Source organism: Camellia sinensis, chromosome 8 (assembly GCF_055761805.1).
Source record: "Camellia sinensis isolate YWXY chromosome 8, ASM5576180v1, whole genome shotgun sequence".
NCBI classification, from domain to species: domain Eukaryota; kingdom Viridiplantae; phylum Streptophyta; class Magnoliopsida; order Ericales; family Theaceae; genus Camellia; species Camellia sinensis.
Genome location: NC_138968.1, coordinates 140,436,804 through 140,461,006, shown reverse-complemented (window position 1 = coordinate 140,461,006; position 24,203 = coordinate 140,436,804). Strand labels below are relative to the sequence as shown.

Sequence of the window (24,203 nt, the reverse complement as noted above, 5' to 3'; positions counted from 1 at the left end):
GTACCCATGATGGAGTTAGGTTTTAGCTGTAGTTTCATGTGCATTCATCCTATATTGAGTTGTGCATTTCGACTCCTCGGCCATCATGCCTCGGTATGCGTGATTGGTGGCACGAGGATCGAGACATGCATATATCTGTGCAAATACATTGCTATGCCCCTTTCCTGCTCTCTGTTGCAGCAAAACGCAGAATCAGCGACTTTTCTGGAACCTGGCAAGCATTTCAAGAACAGGTGTAAACAGAGGCTAATTGGGGCATTCCGGTGGATTTCCGCGCAAGACAACCCGGACATGCATCATCCATCAGAAGCAAGGCGGTCCCTGGCTTGCACGCCAGTTTTATTTGCTTTCTTAGTTAATTCTTTAATTAATTAGGATTTTGTAATATTTTGGACTGTAATATTCTTTTATTTGGGACTGTAATATTCGGACTGTATATTTATTCGGACCCTCTGAGTGAGGGCACAACTGTAATAGGTGTGTGTGAGTGTGATGTATGTCTTCCAACCCCACGTCTTTCTCCCTTTTATTTATCCGCTTATGATGGTTAGATTAGGGCATATTTCAATTAGCATACAGTATGACAGCATGTTTGCATTCATTCATCAGTTTTGCATGCACCGGGCTCGGCGCATCATACTAACTGCATTGTACTCTCAATTCTAAATTGAATACATGATAATTGTAGCACTTCATATACCATCTTAGAATAGCCGAGCCTGCTATAGTTGCATATTTGCATGAGTTGCATTAGGCATTTCTGTATAATTAGGATCATGCATGATTTCTAATGAAGTTTCTATTTTGGCTTGGAGTACTCGGTGAGTTTTATGCTTTAGCATCCTTGCATGCGTGTGAGTGAATGCCATGATAGCATGCTTACCATGAGGCTATGTGCTTATATGATATAACTGCCTGAATGCCTGTGGGTGAAGGTCGGGTTGCTTAAATTGGAATAAATCATCAAAATGTTTCAAAGCCTACCTGCGGGTAGCAAACCATTTTCAAAAACAAACAAGAAGTGTTTTGTTCCAATCTAGGTGACCTGGTCTATACTTATATGCTGTGCGCATCACATAGTAACCTAGGCTAATAAACCGGAATAGGAACTCACAATGTTTTCAAAAATTGATATCATGGTTAGTAGAGGCCGGTCTATGACCGGGCGAGCGGGGGTGCTCACGAAGTGACCTTCCCCAATCGTACCCAAGTTCCCGAGCCGAGGCAACTTTGGTGATGACGGACGCGTGGCCTTTTGGCACCGAGTCAGGGTTTCCTAAATTTCCCAAAATAAAATATTTAGGTGGCGACTCTGTATCTGGCAAAGCAGTCCATGTTTGGCACTTCTTTCAAAAATCAGTTTTCCTAAAACGATTTGCCGGATTTGGACTCTTTGGTTCAGATTAGGAACCGTGACAACTTGAGAGTCCGAGCTGTAGCGAGGTCCCCCCGCGGGCTTGTTACACCCACTTAACATAATCACTCCTGGTGGAAACTCGACTCAACACTTGAAGAAACATCAAGTCTTGAGTTCAATGAGCCCAAGTACACCATATGTCGTGATTGCAAGCACTTAATTTTATTTCATTTTCATCCCAAGATTGAAGTGCTTGGTACTTGTAATGTGAAAAGAAGAGGATGAGTTAGCAAACTGTTAATAAGCTTACAACTGAGTTGTTAGGGTACTACAAATTACAGGGATATTCTTAGTAAGCTTACCTATGTGAGTGTAAGAGGTGGTGCCGCTTCCTATGAGTCCAAGGGCTTGACTCTAGAGCGCTCATAAAACAGGATATAGACACAAGGCCAATCCACGTGTTAGTTTGTTTGAATACTTGAGGTAACCTGTACTGTGCGTGAGACATGTCCGGTTAGTCGAATAAGATCTCTAGTTCAAAGACAAGTCTACTATGCCATCTTGACTAACTTTGAAATGTCTTCACTAAGTGAATGATTCTAATTGTAAGATATCTTCACCTATGCATAAGGCTGCCAAGTGAACCAAGAATCATTATCTAATATTTTGAAAATGGTGGGGGAATGTTGGGGAATTTTCAAAATGGGTTTTCAAATTTATAGTTTATTTTTGGGTGTTTTCAAAACCTTCCGTGTTTTTCTTTGGAAAGCATAAAATAAGCTTGGGGCTTTGTCCCACTTCGGAAAGAAAGGAAAACATGGAGCACTTAATAAAGTGCTACATGGAATATTCCTTTAAATATGGAATTGTGAGGTGAAAGCTAGCGTGCATGCATCCACACCGCAAGGATGGTGCTTCGCACTATTCGTACACGCACACACACGCGCGCGTGGGCAGTGGGTTGTGTGGCGTTTGATGGCGCACTTTGCACTTTGCACTTTGCACGGACGCATCGACGCAAGGCGCCATGAGGGCGTTTTCCTATTTGCATCGGACAGGTTTGAGCGATGACGTGGATCCAACGTAGCATGGGTGACGTGGAATACAGTCAGCTCCACGTGGTAGTGACATGTCATCTATTGGCAATGACTCAACCAACCGATCAAATGGTTGTATGTCTGATTTGGAGCGGGGTGATCATAGCCGTTAATTGGAGATGCGTGCCATCGTACGGATGAGATGGCACCCGATCGTGATCAGGTGTGATTAGTCAAGGCGTCTATTCAATGTAAGAATGATCTGCACCATAGATTGTCGATCCAACGGTCAGATCTAATCAGATGCGATCAAGGGACGTGACCATTTGATCAAGTGCATCAAGGCCTATAAATAGGTAGCGAAATCAGCCATTTTATTCCATCTAGAAATTCATAATTCATTCCTGCAATTCTCTCTCTCTCTCTCCCTCTTGATTTAGAGTTTTCAATCGAGAGTTTCTTAAGTAAATTTCTATTTTTCTTACTGGTAAACAAGTGCTGCAGATTTGATTATCAATGTCTTGGTTTTCTTGATTATATCAAGAGTATTCTGATCTACTATCGTCAGTGCAGACATCGGTAGATTTGATCTTTAGATCAGGCTTCATTGTATCCTGGAGGCAAATTTGTTGTAACCCCATGCACACCTTTTGGTAGGTGCAAATATTGTCTTTATGAAAGTGACTTAGTAACGCGACTTGAAGCACCAAATTTCTGTCCTACATAGACAAGATCATCGCCAAGTTTTGAAGACCCGAAGACCACCAACTGAAGAATTCAAGACAATTTGTTCCAACAATCTATGCCCATTCATGATTCCATAATTGAAGTCATTTATTTACTGAGATATGTAAAACTCATCCCTTTACTTCTCTTTTATGTTTCAAGTTGAATTTTGATTAAGAGTCTTGGATATTTTTGTGAATATTTATGAAAGGAAGGCTTTGTCTCATTATGTCATTACCAATAAAGACTATAAATAGATTTGAAGGCATGTGAAATTTTATTGGGATGTGTTTTTTAAGTAATGATGCTCTCTTTCAGTCAGCTTTCTTGTGGGGGGAAACAGAGTTTATTAGAAAAGTTCATATGTTCAATAGGAAGGAGGTGTCTACAAGCAAGGAACGAGGTCGGCTTGGTGTTTGAAGAATTAGAGATGTTAATGATTGTTTGCTGGTGAAGTGGTGGAGATTTGGATATGAAGATGATGCTTTATGGAAACTTTTGATTTATAGCATTTACAGAGTTTCCCATCTTTTGGAGCTAATTCTGGTTTTTCAAGGATTTGGAGTGGTATTATTTCTAGTGCTTTTTCCAATCCTAATTTACTCAACTTCTTTTCTAGCCAATACTGATGTTGTGGTAGGTGATGGGAACAGAATTCACTTCTGGATTGATAAATGGCTTGGGAATGCTAGATGGTTTTGCTGATCACGTTAGATGGGTTGTCTCATCCTCAGGTCAGTTCGTCGTGCATTCAGTCTTTATGTGGTGTGAGTCTGCCCTTGGCCTGAATGTCACTTGTCCTAGGATGTTGTTTCATAATGCCACTCCTCATAAAGCTCAATTTTTTATTTAATTTTTATTTTTTTTGCTTTATTAGCATGGAAAAAAAGAATTAAGACTTTAGAATTTTTGCAAAGAATTGATGTGCTAAATTTGAATGATATCAGTGCCCGTGTGTTTTGTAATTATGATGCTGAGATTCACCCAAAAATTCTGATGCTAAAATCTGAATCATATTCTACTTTTTTGCCCTTTTGTTTGGAAAGTTTGGTCTGAAATGATGAGTTTGTGTTGGTTTGAATGGGTAATACTAGGGTTTAAGGTCAGTAAGTTGGGATTTTAAATTTGGAAAGCTGTTCCTATAACAGTATTTGGTCTGTTTGGAAGCATAGAAATGATTGCATCTTTAATAAACATCGACCGAATTTGGGTGAACTGAGTGAACTTGTAAAAGTAAGAGTAGCTTTATGGGTGAAGCTTCATTGATCTGATATGTTCTTCTCCGTGAACACCTTAAAGTAAGAGTAGTTTTGAGTTGCATCTTTTGATATTAGGGACTAGTGGGACTAGTTTTTCTGGCTTGATATTCTTCTGTAGATATAAATTCATTAGAACATCTTAAAAAGACCAAGCAATCTTTCAAAGTTTTTTTTCTAATATATGTCATTATCTAGAATTTCATATATTTTGATGTCTGATGATTGATGATGAAGGATGGAGCCAAAAAAAAGCTTCCCTATAATTAATGGTGGGAAAGGGCTTAACCATTAGGGGTTTTTGTGAGTGAGAAGGTAGAAGTTGAGGTTCAAAGCAGAGCTTTAGGCTTGAATGTGGCCAAGTTTAAGATAGATACTAGCAAGGAACACAAGGTTAATTCTTTGAGTGTATGGTTTATTTGCTAAGAAACACCACACTCCAAGAAGGGTGTTTTGTCAATGTCTGATAGGCAAGACACGCTTGTCAACATGTTTGATATGCCACGTGGCGTTCAAATTTTTATTTTTCTGTAGAACATATTCGGCACACTTCATGGACACTCGTGCCCTGTGATTCGTTACGCTTCAAGACATTTTTATTGTTTTTTTTTAAAAAAAATTTAAATAATTTAAGAAAGCTGATTTGGTGTCGAAGTAAAATATAATAAAGAGAGAAAAAGTATGTATCGATGCCTCTCATGTCTATGTATTCTTCATTTCTATTCAAATAAATAGTAAATAAAAATATATATATATATATTTGTTTCGGCATCCCTATCGTTTCCGTATTTTGATTGTTTGAGAATTGTTGTATCCTGTGTCCATGTCAGTGACCATGCTTTTTAGTTTGTTTGTAGAAGCACTGGAAAATTGTCTGCTGCCGCACATAGTATTGTTGCTAGTTTTAGCATTTGTAAAGATCCAAAGAGGCTATAACTCGAAGCACTTGAATCCAATGTTCATTGCAAATACTAAAAGAAAATTTGAAAATTTTAATGTGCTATGCTAGTACATTTATTAGAATAGAAATAAATTGTTGCTCCTTGGATGCTTAATATTGTAGTTGACTATAGTAGCGAAGTAAATTCTGTTGATGGTTGAATGGTTTCTACATTAATATAATTCATATACACGACAGAAATTGTCTCAAAATGTGGCCAACACTTTTTACCTTAAAATTTTAACTAAAGCTTTACGTGGTGATTGCAAAGGAGGAAGCGAAAGAGAGAGTATGAAGAGCTGCAGCAGCATCTCGAAGATTGAGAGTACTCAAGAAGGGGTGCTATTAAACTCTCACCTTTAAACTTCCCGAGGCTATGTCAAACAACGAAAGATGAACTGTAAATTGTGATATTCATGATTTTCCATTGTTAGATGTAATTCATGTATTCAAAATTTATTTATTGAAGACATATACAATAAATATTTAGATTTTATGTAAGATATGTAAAATTTATATTGGTCGCTCGACTGTGTAACTTGGATTAGTTTAAGTGCATTAAAATTAGTAAATAATAAAAAATATGAATTATATAGAACTAGTTTGCTATTCTGCAGCTTGTTCTATTGCATGAATGAGTTATATTCATTTAGTTCTTGTTTGACCCTTTCTTTAGTTGTTGAGAGAAAACTTTGCTAAAGAAAAGACAACAAAAGTATACTGCCTTTCAATTTAATGTAACACTTTCTGAAAACATGAAATATGAACTGAGTGAATCAATTCCAAGAACTGTTATCAACTTGGGGCATGTTTTGGCTATGTTTTCATTTTATTTGTACAAATAGATGTAACACCCTGACAAATACACTCTATGATACACAGTAATAACAGTATCATTTATCCCAAAAGAGGTCATCTTTCTCATTGAACTCAGAGTTTATCGATTACAATATACTAGATACATTCCCATGATGCCCAAATTCATTTCGTAGTTCAATGAACTAGATAATTCAACAAAACATAAGCCCTTGGGGCGTACAACGTCACAAAATACATATAAAGGTTCAGTTACAATATCCCAAAATAAATACAAAACAACCAAAAGGCTCCTGACTTCAATTAATTCCCCAAAAGTAAATGGAGCTAGTGCTTGAACCAATCCTTCAATGAGACTGGCCTTCATCAATTCCTGTAAAATAAATTAGGGTTGAGCTACATGCCCAGTAGGAACACATTTATCCAGGTATCTAAACCTTCGAACAAGATTATGGCATTTATGTGATAAAACAATATAATGAAATTCACTTTCATATGAAATCGTTAACAATTCACAATGAAACACGATAATACAATGTGGCAAGTGCAATTCATGTCATCATGTACAACAATTAAGCATCTACAATCATGGAAATCAAACCACACTTTTCTCTATTTAAGTCCAATTGAGAACAACTTTTACTTTTAAAGACAACCCCACATTTGTTGGCTACTATACAGAGGGGGGTGGGCACCCTAAGAAAACCATCTGTTTTTCCACTTTCGCCGGCTACTATACGGCGGGACTGTGTGGACACCCTAAAAATTTTTCCCACATTCGTCTAGTGATAAGCCTAGACAAGGCATTTGGGCACCTTTTAAACTCCCCGAGCAGGTACTAACACAACACCACCTTTACTCATCACCGACTCACACAAGGGTTTATGCATGCTCAACAATTAAATCACACTTGAATTCCAAAATTAAACATCAAACATTATCATGGATAAACATCACATAAAGCTCAAGGAATAATAACATTCAAGTCATCTTTTATTTAATTACATCAATACCCACATTTCATCTCTCCATTATTCGTCAATTTCTATGAACCAAGAGAAGATTCCACTATCTTAAGTGTTTTCTATCCAATTTGGGAACCTAGGGTTTCACCCAATTTGGGGGTTTCTCTCTTTTATTACCAATCTAGGTTTTAACAACATTTACATTCATGTTTCATAGAAGGAATTGAGGAATTTCAAACAAATTATAGAGCAAGAGATTTAACATGTGTAATAAAAGTTTAATCCAATAAAATCCCCAAATTAGTTCACACATCACACACAATGCCATGGAATCCCTTCAATGATGAAGAAATACAAAGATAAAAGTATCCCTACCTCATTAATCAAGCAAAGATCCAAGCTTCTACAAGAATCCTTCGTAAATACACAATCCAATCGGTAGATAACAAAGATCTTCAAGTATACTTCGCCCATAGCAAGAGATTTTGGGTGGATTTCAATGGTAGGAGAGGTAGTAGAAATTTAGGGTTTCATAGAGAGAGAGAGAGAGAGAGAGAGAGGAGATGAAGAATAAAAAAAGTGGGGTGTGAGAATGATCTAGAATCAATATGTTTAAAAAAAGCTGATATCGTGATCCTCGCTCAAGCGAGACTTCCTACGCTCGAGCGACCAGACACAATCAAGAGGCCTCGCTCCAGCTACAACTTCTTCGCTCGAGCGGAGAATGAGAGGTCTCAGAAATTTAGCAGCACTACAATGAAACTTCTGGAAGCTAGCATTCCTCGCTCGAGCGAGACTTTCCTTGTTTAAGCAAGACTTTCCTCATTTGAGCAAGCACACCTGCTATTCAGCAAGATTTTGGGAGCAACGATTCTACGCTCGAGCGACAGTTCCCTCGCTCGAGCGACCCTAAAAACAAAATGTCACAGATGTGGGTAAAACCATTGCGTACTTCCTAATTTATTTAATTTTAAGATTTAAACCAAGAAAATGATAGTTTAAATGTGATGAAAAAAATGCAGAGTGAAAATGCTAGCAATTTCAAGTGAAATTATTAAATTTTTGGGATGGAATAATAATTTTCCTTAAATGGATAAAATGATAATTTGAATGTGAGGAAAAAATGATTTTTGCTTTTCATATTTTTTTTCTTATTTATTAATCATTTTATTCGTGTAAACCTTAAAATTAGGCCAATTAGGAAGCAAATATACTAGCATATCACCGGTGCAATGTACAGAATAAAATAATATATTATTTTTGAAATAAAATACATTTTTTTTCATTTTGTAGCTCAAATAAAAAATTTAGTATAATTTATGGATTTTACATTATTAGTTTCCTCTTTCCACTCAATCAAATGTAGTCATTAATCAATATGTGTTTTTAAATTTTGTTTTTAAAAAATTTTAATAATCAACAATTTAGTTCAATAGTTTTCTCTTCCCCAACCCAAAATGAAAAATATAAATTTTATTTCAAATTTATGAAAATTGAAATAAATATAAAATTTTAAATATTTCATCTATTATTTATTTTTTGGGCTACGTAGCCTTAACCCCCAAATCCAAACCTACCTTCTACCACCAAAATCCATCACTACCACTATGCCAAATTTCTTTTGTTTTTAAAATCTTCCACTTCAATCAAAACTACATATTAGAAACCTATATATATTTTTTCATATTTAATAAAGGATTAGACTACATTGACTTAATTATGAAAGTTGGATGGCCTAATAGAAAAATAATTGTTTGAGGTTTACACTAAAAAGTTCGACGATTGCATTGAAAATTAAAACAAAACAGAAAAATTAGAAGTTGGAGGGTAATATTGAAAATGAAAATAAAGTTGGACGATTTAAATAAAAAAAATTAGGTTGGAGGGTCACATTAAAAATTAGGTAAAAGTTGGAAGGATTAATTGCTAATTTACCCTTTATTTATTTATTTATTTATTTTTCTACTATAATTGTAGCGATCCCGGTTTCGACCCTTCTTTCATGTTTTGCTACTTCGACTAGGCAGGTTGGGGATCGAGCTGCCCGGTCAGCTCGCGGGAGTCCAGGGGGCAGTGCCCCTCGGCGAGTCCAAGGGCAGCGCCCTGGTGGGGTCAAGGGGCAGCGCCCCCGAAGCAAAAATGCAAAATGCATTAGAAGTTGCTTGTCCGCTCGAGCGACCGTTTATGCACTCGAGCGGAGGATGTTTGGTTCCAAAAGTTTGACATGTCTGCAAAAGTACTGGGAAGGTGTATTCGACGCTCGAGCAGGGCTTTCCACGCTCGAGCGGACTATGTTATATCAGTTCGTGAATATGATATTTCAGATCACTTTTGTATATCTCTCTCTCTCTAAAAACATTTCCTCTCCCTTCTCTCTGCATTTCCCTATGCCAAATTGGATCAAAACGTTAATTTCTCAAGATCCATTAGAGTTCTGCCATAGGTTCTTCATCAAAGTTGGTTAACTTCTCGAGGGCTTCGTTGTGTGCGATGAAGATCGAGTTTCGACACTGTTGATTTTGTGGGTTTCATCTCATTTCTTCTTCAAAACTTGAGGTAGGGATTTTCTTAGAATTATATATATATATATATATATTTGCAAGATCTAGATGATTTCCGAAATCATCTTTCAATAGCTTTGAAAATTGATTGTTGATTCCAGAAGTTGAGCGATTTTGAAAGTAGGTTTGTCTATTATTCTTTTAAAATGATCTTATGGGTTTTGATCTTCGTTGATTGAAGAAAAGATGATTTTAGAATTTTTCTTTCAAAAGATTTGAGTTGTATAGTTTTTGTGAGAAAATCTAGAATTTGGGAATTTTTTTAAAAGAGACTGAAAATCCATGAATGATATTGTTATATTTATTTTTTGTATAAAAATAAATGAATGTTTGGAAAATTTCTTATTTATATTTATATAAATGACGAATTTTAGGGAATATGAGAATTGTTGTTCATTTGGAAATTATTGTTCAAAACGTTGAAATAGTCTTGAAATGACTAATTGTTGAGAATACTTGAGAAGAGGGAATTGTGTTATTCCTAGGATGATGAATTGGAATAAAAGTATTTATATTCATCTTGTGTTATTGGCATTTCAATTCATTTGATTACATTAAACTTTGAAAGTTGATTTGAAAACTTGCATTGAGAAAAGAATGTTGAGAAACAAATTTTCATGGAATGGTTTTGGGGTAAATACGTTGGCAAGTCTTGATAGGTAGTGTAGATGATATTGAATAAGTTGGCCTGAGAGTCCGGAGTGAAAGACCGAAAATCTGTGCAGATAGGTGTCAAGCCTTCTGGTTAATACCGGTAAAAATGACAAATTGGTAGTACTTGTATAGTCTACTTGCAGACACCGACCTAGGGATTACCAGAGTCATATTTACCGTTCTTCAAATGAATTGTTAAGTTTTGAAGAATTGAAATTGCATAACATCATTGAGCATGATGGTTTTCAAAGATGAATATGTGATTTTCTTTCAAAAGGGCATAGCATGGTATGTGCATTTCATCTCTTAAGACTTGTATAAAATGTATATACTTTGTTAAGGATTTCCTACTGGGTTTTATGCTCACTCTACGGGATTTTTGTGCAGGAAAAGATGTGGTGATGCTGCCTAACTAGAGGCAAGGAAATGTGTGTTGAGAGTACGAGACTCTCATTTTGCTGTGACTCTGTGTGTAAGACAAGGGTTGTATGTGTGTGGGTTTGAATAATCGTTTTGTGTAATCAGGCTCAAGCCTTGGAAACTTGTAAACCCCTTGGAGTTATTTATTTATTTATTTACTTGTTGGATTAATGTATTGTTGCATGAAGAACTATTGTATCATGTAATGTAAGTTTGGAGATTTATATTCGGTTTTCCTTAAAAGAGCCATGATTATTATGTTATCATTTGGATTAAAAATTTGAGGCATTACAATAATGTTCGAGACTTGCTTATTACACACTTATTTGTTTATCTATACTATATTAGTGTCCTTTGAATCAAGACTTTCGATATAGTAAAGAAGACATTTACCACTTGATTATCATTATTTTTTTGTTTTTACTTAATGCGTGTGTCAGCTATTAGTTTTATATAATATATATTATAAATTTTTGATGATATAAGATTGAAGTTGGCGTTATATTTTATAAAGAAATAAATTACTTGTGTAAATATGATTGAACCACTTTTTTAACCTGAACCAAGGTGAACTACAACAGATTAATCCATCTTCTCCACCACACCAATCATAATAATATAGAGTAACACGTGACCGTACTCCCAAAATACCTAATAATCAATCCAAATTGAATAAAACCTTAATTACTAAGCCACCTCTATCATGTACGAGTTTGTGTAGAAAATCTTTGACATTTTAATTTCGAGTATAAAAGAATTTTTTAATATTAAATCTACTTACTCACCTCACCTTGATGTATGAGTTATTAAATTATTATTTTTGAAATTATTTTTTTTAATCAAAATTTTCTTTTGGCCGCACTTAGAAAAGGGGAAAATGAGTAAAACATTCATCTCCAACTTTAAAAAGTAGGAGATGTTCAATATATTTTTATTTTATTTTATTAGTTAAGGTTCATCGATGAAATTTCTCTATGAAATCAGAGAAATTTTTGTGTCAGGACAAAGTTTATTTGTGTCTAATTTTCTCTGTAAAAATGTTGAGGGACAACAACTACTATGAAAATATTGTACGTCTTTTATCTTATAAAATGTTAATATTGCACACCTTAAAAAAAATTTCCCCTTAAAAAAAGTTACCTCTTTTTCTGATATTTTTTGTTTTTAGTGACCATTTTTCAAAATTATGTTAATTTTTTTTACTTTTCTGGTTCACCTTGTCAAGACGAATCTAAAAACTTTTTTTTTTTTGAAAAATTCAAAATTCAAAAAAAATTGAAAAATCCAAAATATGCACAAAGAAAAAAAAATCACTAGTTTTTGCGTATTTTTGGATTTTTCATTTTTTTTTTGGAATTTTGTAAAAAAATTTATAATTTTTCGATTTATCTTGTCGAGCTTAATCTAGAACCTTCAAGGTTTTTGAATTTTTTTTTTAAAAATCACTAAAGACGAAAATTAGTCAAAAAATAAGTAAACCCCAAAACAAAATGAATTTGGCCCAATTAAGAAATGTTTGAATTTGGACTTTGTAGCAAAATGTTTGAATTAAATTTTGAAAAAAATAGTGAAACCTTCCTCTCTAACCTTTGATAGTAGGAGAGGTCGAAAATGTTTTTTCAAAGAAATTTCAGCTCGTCATAGAAAAATTTCAAATTTCTTTGTGATAAGTTGAAATTTCTCTGTGGCATCTTTATGAAGAGCTAAAATTTCTGTGTTGAAATTTCTCTGTAAAAATGTAAAGTGACCTCAACTATTACGAAAATATTACATGTCATTTATCTTATAAAATTTTACTATTAAGGACCTTAAGCTAAAATTCCTTAAATTTTAAAAAGAGAATATGCATATTTTTGTTATTTTTTTTTAAATGTTTTATAATTTAAATGTAACCAAATAAGAGAAAAATTAAAATAAATATTTTATGAATGGCCATACTAGGGAAGGTTAGAATTCTATATTCCAATCCTAGTTCAAAAATAAATAAGTTCATAATTTCAAGCTAATCCAGTCGTATGAATTAAAATATTTATCTCTAAGTCTTACAAATACAAAACTAGACAGGATAGATCACCAAAACCACCTCGGCAATGACCACCTCTAACCATGGGGTGTTGTTTTACTAATTATTTATCGATATGTAGTGAAGCTTCTTTTTTTTTTTCCGACTTCTTTGGCTTATGTCTTTTATTGTTGAAAAAGTAGGAAACATAGTAACAATTTTTCAATCCTTATCCAGTTTAATAGAAAAATAAAGACGTGTATCGCTATAGGCAAGTAATATCAAAGAAGTAGTAATGACAATGACAATGGAAATAACAAAGAAGTAATAACGATAATTAGGAATGATCACGGGTTGAATTTGGGGTAACGTTGTCGTAATCCGCCTCCGCCCTGTTTTATATTGGGTGCAGAAAAAATTGAGGGTGATGGTAGCGGGGCGGGTGTAGGGGGGATGGTCTTTTTTTATAACTTTAAAAATAAAAATATTAATAAAAATTATAGTATATTATGGATAATAATTTATACTTAATAAGAATTATAACAAATAAGATAGAAAATAAATGATTAAAAATTAATATTAAGTATAATATTCTAGTGTTTTAATTTTTATAATAAAAAAATTTAAATTATATATTATATACATATAAATATATTTAATAAATATAATCGGGGTAGAAGGGGGCGGAAAAAGCAAAACCGGTCTCCTTCCCACTTTCTTAACAGGGCGGGAAAAACTCATCCAGAGCAAGGCGAGAGATGCAAGTGTGGGGCGGGGTAGGAAAAAATACCCATCCTAATGACAATCGCTCAATGAGTAGCCTCTATATATGAAAATTGTAAATATATATGTTTTTTTCATTGATTAAAAAAATTCAAGCAATATCAAAGAAGTAGTAATGACAATAACAATGGAAAATAACAAAGAAGTAACAATGATAATGACTCAATGAGTAGCCTCTAGCATATAAATTTTAAATATATATGTTCATTTCATTGATTAAAAAAATTCAAGCAATATCAAAAAAGTAGTAATAACAATGACAATAGCAATTACAAAAAAGTGACGATGACAATGACTTAATGAGTAGAATTTTAAATATTTATGTTCTTTTCATTGATTAAAAAAATGATAGAAATAACAAAGAAACAACAATGACAATGGACCATATAGCAATATTATTATTGTTAATGTATTATATATTATTAGCTGTTAGTGTTATTAGCTGTAAAGTGTCCAAGCTGTAATCATGGTGTCTTTGCTTTCGGTTACTTTTGGGTACATTGTTTGTAAACTTCTCCTTTATAAGGAGGCCCTGAACCATTGTACAAAACATAACATATATCAATATATACATACAATTTATTCTCTCTCTATCAATTTATCTTACAATTATTATTTGGTAAATTATAAGCTAATTACGGTGACTTCTTGTGAAGTTTATAATAATTATTCGTGTTAGATTTATGATTTATCTTTATTTAGTTGTTTATTTCTTCTTTATATAATGAGATTGTTTTGTGTAATGATTTATCTTTATTTAGTTGTGAAGTTTATAAAAATTTTATCTCTCTCTACTAATTCCTTACACCAAACAGTGAAACAACGGCTTCCTCCTCTGTTCCATCTTCATCTCGACCTCAATACACATACGATGTGTTCTTGAGCTTTAGAGGCGAAGACACCCGCGATAACTTCGTCAGTCATCTTTACACTGCGTTGGCTCAGAAGGGGATTCACACCTTCAAAGATGATGAAAAGCTCGAGAGAGGAAAAGTGATTTCGCTAGTGCTCCGGATTGCTATTCGAGAATCGAGGTTTTCAATCGTGGTTTTATCGAAGAATTACGCTTCTTCGAGATGGTGTTTGGATGAACTCGTGGAGGCACCTGAATGCAGCAAGACAACAGTTATCCCGATATTCTATCATGTGGATCCATCGGAAGTGAGAAGCCAAAAAGAGAGTTTTGGGAAGGGATTTGATGAATTGGTTTCCAAACAGGAAGAATCAGGGATGGAGAATGTTCAACGGTGGAGGAAGGCTTTGGACCAAGTTGGCAATTTATCAGGATGGCCTTATCCCAGTGATACAATCATCAAGAAACTTGAAATTAGATACAAAATAGGGAAAACGTTCTTTGCTCATATTATTACCTGTATTGGATAGTGGGTCATTCATAACAAACTTTAATATATTCACATTTCATCGAAATATATATATATATATATATTATAAGTAAAAATATTGGAATTTCAAGATTAAAATTCTCAATTTAATTTTTTTTATATTTTTAAATTTTTTAACACTAAAAAAATACGTGTCATGAAAGGATTGGGTTTCATATTATGATAATATCTCTTTGACATTTAATTAATAGAAACTAAATTAAAGTAAGTTTTAAAATGAAATAATATGCCATTATTGTTTATAAATTAATAAGGAAATGTTTTCAAATTTTTTTACAATATAATCTTTTTAAAAATGCTTACACAAAAAATAAATTGAGTTTTTAATTTCTAAATCCTTCTAAAATTGTTTATACAAAATATAATTTGTTTCTATTTTTCTTATAAGAATATTAGATAATTTATTTTTAAATTATGTTTGATCATTTCATTAATTATGACATTGTCCCCCCCCCCCCCCCAAAAAAAAAAAAAAAATACCTTACCATTTCAAAATTTTATAAAACATGTCTAGAAACTAATGACTTTGCTTGGTTACACTTTTTTATAGTTTTTTCAACAGTTTTTCTCTGAAATATTTATTGTTCATAATAATATAGTAAGTTGAGATATGCAATGGTTTGATCAATTATATTAACTTAATATTACAATCTATCTAATAAAAAAATAAATGCTATGATTATTATTATTATTATTATTTTGAGAATGAAAAAAATAGAACTAATTATTTTATATAGACCATTTGCTATTTATAATTTAACTATTTTAGAAAGTAAGTTTTGTTGGGTGTTGAATGTTAAAATTTTCAATCATTTTTTTCTCATAATTTTGATATTGAAAATCTTATTAATTGTGACCCATATTTATATATACTAATTTGGTGTTTGGAATTAGCTTTTTTAGTAGCCATTTTATTAACTCTCTTTTTTTTTTTTGTTGATTTTTTTTAATTTTTAAAAATTTTAAACGTCTAAGTAATATTAGACGGATCGGAAAAATAAAAAATTATTAAATACAAAAGAGTTAAAAAGAATTTGACTCTTTTAATCGGATACCAAACAAAGACTGTTTTGGGAAGTTAATATTTTAACAAAAAAGTCAAAAAAGATACAATAAAAAATTCCTTTCTCTATACGTTTTTACACATTTTTCACAAAAAGTCAAAAAATTCTTAAAAAAATCAATTCTCAAAAGTTTATTTTAAGTTTTCATTAAAATTAGCATCTTAAAATGTTATTTAAAAAATAAAATTATGTCAATGAGACAATCATTTTCATGGAAACTTACATTTTTTTAATTTTAGAAGAAAAAATAATAATTAAGAATATTGATGACTCATTAATAGATATGACTAAAAATAAAAATAAAAACCACTCACCTTAACTGATCACCAACTTTATTAGGATTGGATTGGAATGAGTTTTAGATTTTCATACCAACCATGTTATTGTCCTTAATCACAAAATTTTTAATCACATATTTTTTTAGTTAAATGAGTAGATATTAGTACAATTTTCCTTTATACTACAATTAAAAAAAATTCTAAAATGAACATAAATCAATTTTTTTCTGGGGGTAAGTTTTGCTATTTGTATAGGTTCAATCCGAGGGTTATATATTATTAACAATAAAAATTAAAATGCTTGGATTGCGACAATTTTTCCTCAAACTCTAACTGAATTTAATTCGAGTTGGTAAAATTTTCCCTTAGTCTTGACCAAATTTAAAAAAGTCTTAAGGCTCTAAAATTTTACAAACTTAAAATTACTTAAATTGGGTCAACCAAATGGCACCTTGGCTAGGTCATAAGGTGAATTAGATGGGGCTCTAAATTTTATGATTTAAAAATTCATGCAATGTTAATAAATATCTTTATCATATATCTCTAAATTCAAAAATAAAAATAAATTTATAATCAAAAAATTCATAAAATATTAATATATATCATTATCATATATATTTAGCCGTGCATAGCACAAGTCGAATGCTAATATATTTATATTTAAGTTTTATATGGGATTTTTTTTTTCTAGCATCCTTATTAGGATGCAGTGTGTCGCTATTGTGCACGTCTCATTCAGTTCTCATTTTCATTTTAATGATGCGAACAATTCACTTTTTAGTGTCCATTGAGTAGAATATCCCTATAAAATTTTAAGTTGATTGGACATCGAAAGACCTATGATCAGGTCAAAGCCTAAATTTTTAATTTGTTTTTAATTTGAATTATTTGTCTATTTCCATTAAATAAAATAGATGAAAATATTGGTATTTTAGTTATTAAACACAATGAAAATGAATATTCTAGACATTTTATAAATACCTACATTAAGTTTAATGACTAAAATATTTTTTTTTTATTGGTTTTACTTAACAAAAATAGATAAATGGTTTAGATTAAAAACAAATCAAAAGTTCAGCGTTTAAATTGACAAAATTAAAAATTTTAAGATTATTTTGTTACAAGAGTTAAACTCTGGGGTTTTTTTCGTAATTATCCCAAAAATATAATATTTGCTTTTTTTTAATCAATATAATTGCTTTTTCAAATTTGATATTCAATATTCATTGTCTTAAAAAGACAAATTAATATATGAGTGGTGTTACATTTTCCTAATAAATTACTCTCATTTTGACCTCTAATGAGATAGAAGAGAAAGAATAGAGAGAGATAGAGAAGAAGGATGAAGTGTAAGGAATGGGGTCTATTTCACATTATTAAGGTAAATTACAAATGCTCAATTAGAACTCCCAAATATTTTTTTTAATATATATCAATTTTGTTAAAAACGAATTATAAAACTAAAGTTATGTGATTTTAAAAAATTTAACACAAAATATAAAAAGGATAAAAATATCAATAATTGTCCTTATCATCATATGTTTAAAAGTGCCTTGTGTCCTTTTTACCAACAAAGATGACCTTAGTCACCCTCACCAATTTTTCATTAGGTTTACGATTATAAAATTATGGATAAATTATATTTTGTCCTTTTTAAGTCATTTTTTTTTTAATTATGGTTCTGAAAGTCTTTTTTTTTTCACTTTGACCTCTCACGTTTTAAGTTTTTTTCAATTTACTTCTAAAATTAATTTATATTCAAAATTAGATAAAAAAAATTTAACAATAATTATAAAATAATATAAAAAATATATTATTATATTAGAATTTGAATTTGTGTCAGTGGTTTAAATTATATATAATAAAATATTTTTATGACACATGACTGCTAATGTGTCATTTTCTTTGAAATTTTTAAGAGAAATTAACTTTAGGAAATAAATAGAGAAAAACTTAAAACATGAAACGTCAAAGTAAGAAAAAATAAACTTTTAAATATCAAAGGGAGGAAGTGGCCAAACGTAAAGGGGCAAAGTGTAATTTATCTTAATAGTATTTTAGTTATAAGGTGTATATGGTACACATTTAAAGAGTGTGTATCATAATTTTTTCCAAATATATAACACAGTTTTATATGATGTTGAATGTTATCCTATTAAAAAATTAATCAGTTTAGAAGTAAAATTTATTATTTATGAAACATTACAATATGCATGAAATAAGCGTTGCCAAGTTGGCTAGTTTAATAACATTAATGAAAATGAAAAAATTGTCATCTGACCTACTCGTAAATTGTGTTTGAATTTAGGATTTGGACAAAAATTTATGGAAGGAAATAAAAAGCTGAGAGGAATGGTGGAACAATTAACTTATATTTCATTTGCATTTTTTACATTTTTTCCTTTTTCTCTACAAAGTCTTATTAAAATCATAAATTCAAATACAACGGTAAAAGTTTTAAAGTTGAAGGACTATATAACTGTTTGATGTGGCTTCTAACAAGCTAAAGCTAATAATCGAAAAGCAGAAACTAAATACCTTTTCCCTTGCTTGTTAATAAAAAAATATTTAGACTATTTACGCCTCATAAGTTGGAAACAAAAGCTCACCAAACATTATTACACAAATTTTTTAAATAGAAATAATTGAAAAGTAGAAACTAAAACACCTCTACCCTTGCTTATTAATAACAACTTATTTAGACTATTTATGCCTCATAAGTTGTAGACAAAAGCTCAGCAAACATTCTTACCCAAAATTTTAAAAATAAAAAATTGTCGTAAACAATTCTATAAACTACACCAAACAGTTTTATTGAGGTTGGGGAGGCTTATGGGAGACTTATCCTAAGTTCTCTAGTTCAATATCACCTCCAGACCAAAGAAGATTAAAAAAAAAAAAGATTAAAACCAAAAGGGGATAAAGAATAATAACAAATGAAAAAGCTCAAAAATAGAAATCTTCATGAGGGTTTCTCACAATAAATTAAAGTAGAATTGAAGAAATGCAGTTCAATAACTAGTAAAGTAGATCAATTGTGGGAAAATTTAGAAACCCAATGTGCCATTCAAATAAAGCAAATAAACACTTTTCATGTTTTTCTTTCTATTAAAAAATATTTCAATTGCAATGAGTAAAATTAATCACCATTTTACCAAAATAATTTTTTCTTCGTATTGCTCTTTTGAGTTTTGATGAATAAATTTATTACTATCCCCCTAAATCTGTAGGTCTAAATCAATGTTCATCCAAGAAGTTGTTGAGATACTTTTTACAAAATTAATTCGTACATATTCAAGCGTTGTCGTAGACCTAGTTGGGATGGATTCTCATATGCAGAAAGTGATTGAATTGCTAGGTTTAGAGATGGGTGATGCTCGTGTTATAGGAATTTGGGGAATGGGTGCAATCGGTAAGACTACTATTTCTAGAGATGTTTCTGAATGTCTCTCTTACCAATTTCAAGGCTGCAGCTTTATTGACAATGTTAGAGAAGTATCAAAAAAATGTGGTTTAAAAACTTTGCAACAACAACTAATTTCTGAAATCTTAATGAAAAAGGATTTGAAAGTACGAAGTGATGGTTGTGCAGTACGGATGATAAGGCATATGGTATGTCATAAAAAGGTTCTTATCATGCTTGATGATGTAGATGAATCAACCGACCTTGAAAAATTGGCAGGAGAGCACAATTGGTTCAGTTTTGGAAGTAGAATCATTATAACCACTCGAAATAAACATGCGTTAACTAGATATGGCATAAAACATGTCTATGAGGTTGAGCAATTAAGAGAAGATGAAGCTATAGAACTATTTGTATCGAAAGCCTTTGGGAAACACCAACAAATGGGAGGCTATGAAGAGCTTGTACATCATGCAGTAAAGTTTGCAAAAGGAGTTCCTTCAGCTCTCAAAGTTTTAGGTTCTTTCATTTGTGGTCGAAACAAAGATGAATGGGAAAGTTCATTAAGCAGACTGAAAAAAAGCCCTCTCAAGGAAGTTCGACAAGTACTTAGAATAAGTTATGATGCATTAGATTGGGAAGAGAAGGAAATATTCTTAGATATTGCATGTTTTTTCAAAGGGAATGACAAAAAGGATGTAACAAAAATTCTAGAAAGTTGTGGCTTCCACACATTTATTGGAATAAATGTTCTTGTTGAAAAGTCTCTTGTAACTGTCTCATACAATAAGTTGTTGATGCATGATTTGATACAAGAACTAGGGCAGTATATTGTTTGGGAGCAATCACGTAAAGAGCCTGGAAAGAGCACTAGGCTATGGCTTGATGAAGATATAAAACATGTATTGATGGACAATACGGTAAGAGGTCTTATAGAAAAGCATGAACACTCAAAAATTGTTTAATTAACAAAAGCTAGTTCTGCATAATTTTGTCAGCCTTCTGATATTATGTTCTTGTTATTTGCTTGTGGTTATTAGGAAACAAACAAAGTGGAAGGCATATTTATGCAGTATAGTGACCTAAGAGGTCTAGATCAATTGAAGTTGAGGCCTAAAGCTTTTGCAAAGATGTCAAACTTAAGGATTCTCAAAATTTGTTGTACGCAACTCTCAGAAGAACTCAAATATCTTTCTAACAAGTTAAGCTATCTTGACTGGTTAGGATACCCTATGAAATACATGCCTTCGACATTTCAACCAGAGCATCTTGTTCAACTTCACCCATAGCAGCATTGAACAACTTTGGGAGGGAACAATGGTATGAATACGCATTCTCTTTAATTACTTCGAATAAGATGCAAAGTCCTTGACACAATATAATTTTCGTAATTTATTTATATTTAAGTTCTGTAATTTATTTTTATTTTTATTTTTCTTCAACAGCATCTAGGCGAGTTAAGGATCATGAATCTTAGTCACTCGACATCTCTAATGAAAAGCCCATACTTTACAGGGGTCCCAAATCTTGAAAGACTAATTCTTGAAGGTTGTACAGGTTTGGTTAATCTTCATCCATCCATTGGAATTCTCAAAAGGCTTATTTGTTTAAACTTAAAGAACTGCAAAAGTCTCAAGAGTCTTCCACATGGCATTCAATTGGAATCTCTTGAAGTTTTTATTGTCTCTGGGTGCTCAAAGCTTGATAAAGTTTTGGTCAGCTTGGAAGATATGAGATGTTTATCAAAGCATCGTTTAGATGGGACTGGTATCAGTGAACTTCCACCTTCAATTGGACATTTTACCAATCTTTATTTCATTAGTTTGAGAGATTGTAACAACTTGAGAAGTATTCCAGACAGCATTTGTCAATTGACAGATCTTAGATTTTTTATCCTTTCTGGTTGCTCCAAACTTGACAAATTGCCGCAAGACCTGGGTGGTTTGGACCGTTTATTTGAGCTTCGTGCAGATTGGACTGCAATTAGACAACTCCCATCCTCCATTGGACTTCTGAAGAAGCTTGGAATAATAACGCTAAGAGGGTGTAAAGGAATATCATCTAATTCATGGAGTTCTTTCTTCTTGCCTTCATTTAATTCACGGAGTTCTTTCTTCTTGCCTTCGTTTTTACGAAGAGAGAGAGATAATTCCATGGCTTTTGGACTTGAAGCTTTGTCAGGGTTAAAGTCTTTATTTGAACTAGATCTCAGTTACTGTAATTTAAAATCTATCCCCACAGCCATTGGTCACATCTGAAAAAATCTAGAAACCTCCTAGATGTTGATTTGTGATTATGTATCAATATTAATCAGAATATAACAATCCCAATCAAACAATCAAGACAAAGAGACACAACGATTTTACGTGGAAAAACCACAATTGGACACCTCCAATTGTGATCAAAAAACCACGGGCAACAGCCAAAAGAACAATCCACTAAGAAGATTTAAAGGAATTACACAGGTATACTCTCAATTATCTAGCGAATCCACAACGCCTAATTGAACCAACTTCTATGTGCCTCTTCCAAGCCCATCTTTACCACGGAATTGTCTTTCTGATGAGCTACTCCAGATTCCACCGAAGCTTCAGGCTCGAATTCTTCAAAATCCACCGAAGAACAATTCTCTCTCTCTCTTGTAGAATAAACAAACAAACCTTTGATGTATAATCTTTAAACCATGAGTTGAATACTCAAACAAAACATCAAAGAAAACTCACAAAATATCCCCAGATATAAACCCTAGAACCCAAAAAGAAGATCTGGAGGAGTAATCCTAAAATCTGACCCAACACGCGAATTTATAGAATCTGTCCCGCGATCTCCGCTCGAACGCCCAACAGCCCACTCGAGCGGCTTCAGCAAAATATGCGTGTGATATAACAGAGGTCCGCTCGAGCGCTGTATAACCCGCTCGAGCGCGAAATCACAAAGCTCAGTACTTTTATAGGCGACCAAAATTGCTGGAACCAGGGATTCTCCGCTCGAGCGCGGGAATGTCCGCTCGAGCGGATAGGCAACTTGGAATGCATTTTTGCATTTTGCTTCGGGGGCGCTGCCCCTCATCCCCGCCAAGGGGCGCTGCCTCCTAAACCCCCGCGAGCTGACCGAGCAGCTCGATCCCCGTCATAATCAGCAAAGTGGCAATCTTGAAAGCATTAGCATCACAAACTTCTCTGAAAGACACAATTCAGGTTGGATTCGCATCTAAACTCTCATAGCCTCACTGAAATAAAAAGTGCAAAAACAAATACAACTGAAAGGAGTTTTGTCAAACAGGATTGCCAAGAAATAAAACCTAACAATCTCCCCATTTGGCAATGTCGTGACAAAACACACCTAACAAATAAAATCCTAAACACCCCAACCCATTACATCTAACAAAAGCCAACTTCTTTCTCAAGGTCATGGTCTGCAAAATAGTTATTAGTGCCACAATCTCCAAAATAATTATTAGTCCCACAGGAGTATATTAAAAAAAATAAACATGTGAGATGGAAAACATGAATAGATGCGACTTGGAGATTTTAAGAACATGTAGCATGAAAACCTGAAAACTAAGACACATGCACCCGACACATGAATGGATGAAATCACACTACACATGTGCATGAAAACAAGAACAACCTCCCCCTTTTTGTCACGAATTGACAATGGAAACTTAATCAACTAAAGCAAGATCATAAACCACACAAGCAATGATATGATGATGTAAATATCAGGAGCATGCAAGAATGCAAAGCAACATGCAAAACAACTAAAGCCAATCTCCCTTACCAAACAAATCAAAGTGATCATGCAAACAAACTCTTGTAAAGATAAACCAAACTCCCCTTCACTAAAAACAACCACACACACTAAAAACAGTGAACAAGAAGAAAACGACAAAAATAATATGGTAGAGCAAGCAAAAAATTTCAGATGAGTACCTTGAAACACACAAGATTATCCAAGAAGCCCAATTACAAGAAAACACAATGTGCACAGCCTCTAGAAAATTCCTCATAAAAGAAAGTGATGCATTATGTGAAAAGCATAGATCCCATGAGAAAAGTGTGTGTGTGACTCTTGGAGTTCGACAAACACAAGATTCAAATCCTAGTAGTGATATGAAAGCTGCACCTCCGACAAGAGAATCTGAGCACAACTAAGGAAAGTCAAACCACTAGGAATCAAGGGGTATTTGGTGAGTAAAAGCGGAGGCTCCCCCTCAATCAATGAATCCCTTTTTTTTTCACATTTTTTTTCTTTTCTTTCTTTTGCATATTTTTTTTCTTTTGCATATTTTTTCTTCTTCTTTTTCTTGTTCTTTTTCTTTTTCTTTTGCACACTCATTGGCGGCTGATACGCTCAAGAGTATGGAAACCGAACCAGAGAAGCATGGATATAACAAGGATGGCCTGGTTAGTGACTCTGAGGTAGCCTTTTCCTCATGGCTGGACTACAAAGAATAGAGGGGAAAGTCGTGGAGATGCAAAAAGATGGAAGATGGTTAAGAGACTCAACATCACCCATGATATGCTAGTATAGGTCAA

At 32.8% G+C, this 24,203-nt stretch overlaps 1 protein-coding gene across 1 annotated transcript in view; it reads left to right on the top strand.

Moving 5' to 3' along the window:
- LOC145789375 (TMV resistance protein N-like) overlaps window positions 1-24,203 on the top strand; it is a 110,675-nt gene that overhangs the window by 71,533 nt on the left and 14,939 nt on the right. The window contains exons 3-8 of the mRNA XM_082885607.1: window positions 3,577-3,687; window positions 3,761-3,854; window positions 14,329-14,866; window positions 19,493-20,624; window positions 20,706-20,936; window positions 21,111-21,912. Coding sequence (XP_082741733.1) covers window positions 3,577-3,687; window positions 3,761-3,854; window positions 14,329-14,866; window positions 19,493-20,624; window positions 20,706-20,936; window positions 21,111-21,912 — 2,908 coding nt within the window. The remainder of the gene's footprint in view (window positions 1-3,576; window positions 3,688-3,760; window positions 3,855-14,328; window positions 14,867-19,492; window positions 20,625-20,705; window positions 20,937-21,110; window positions 21,913-24,203) is intronic.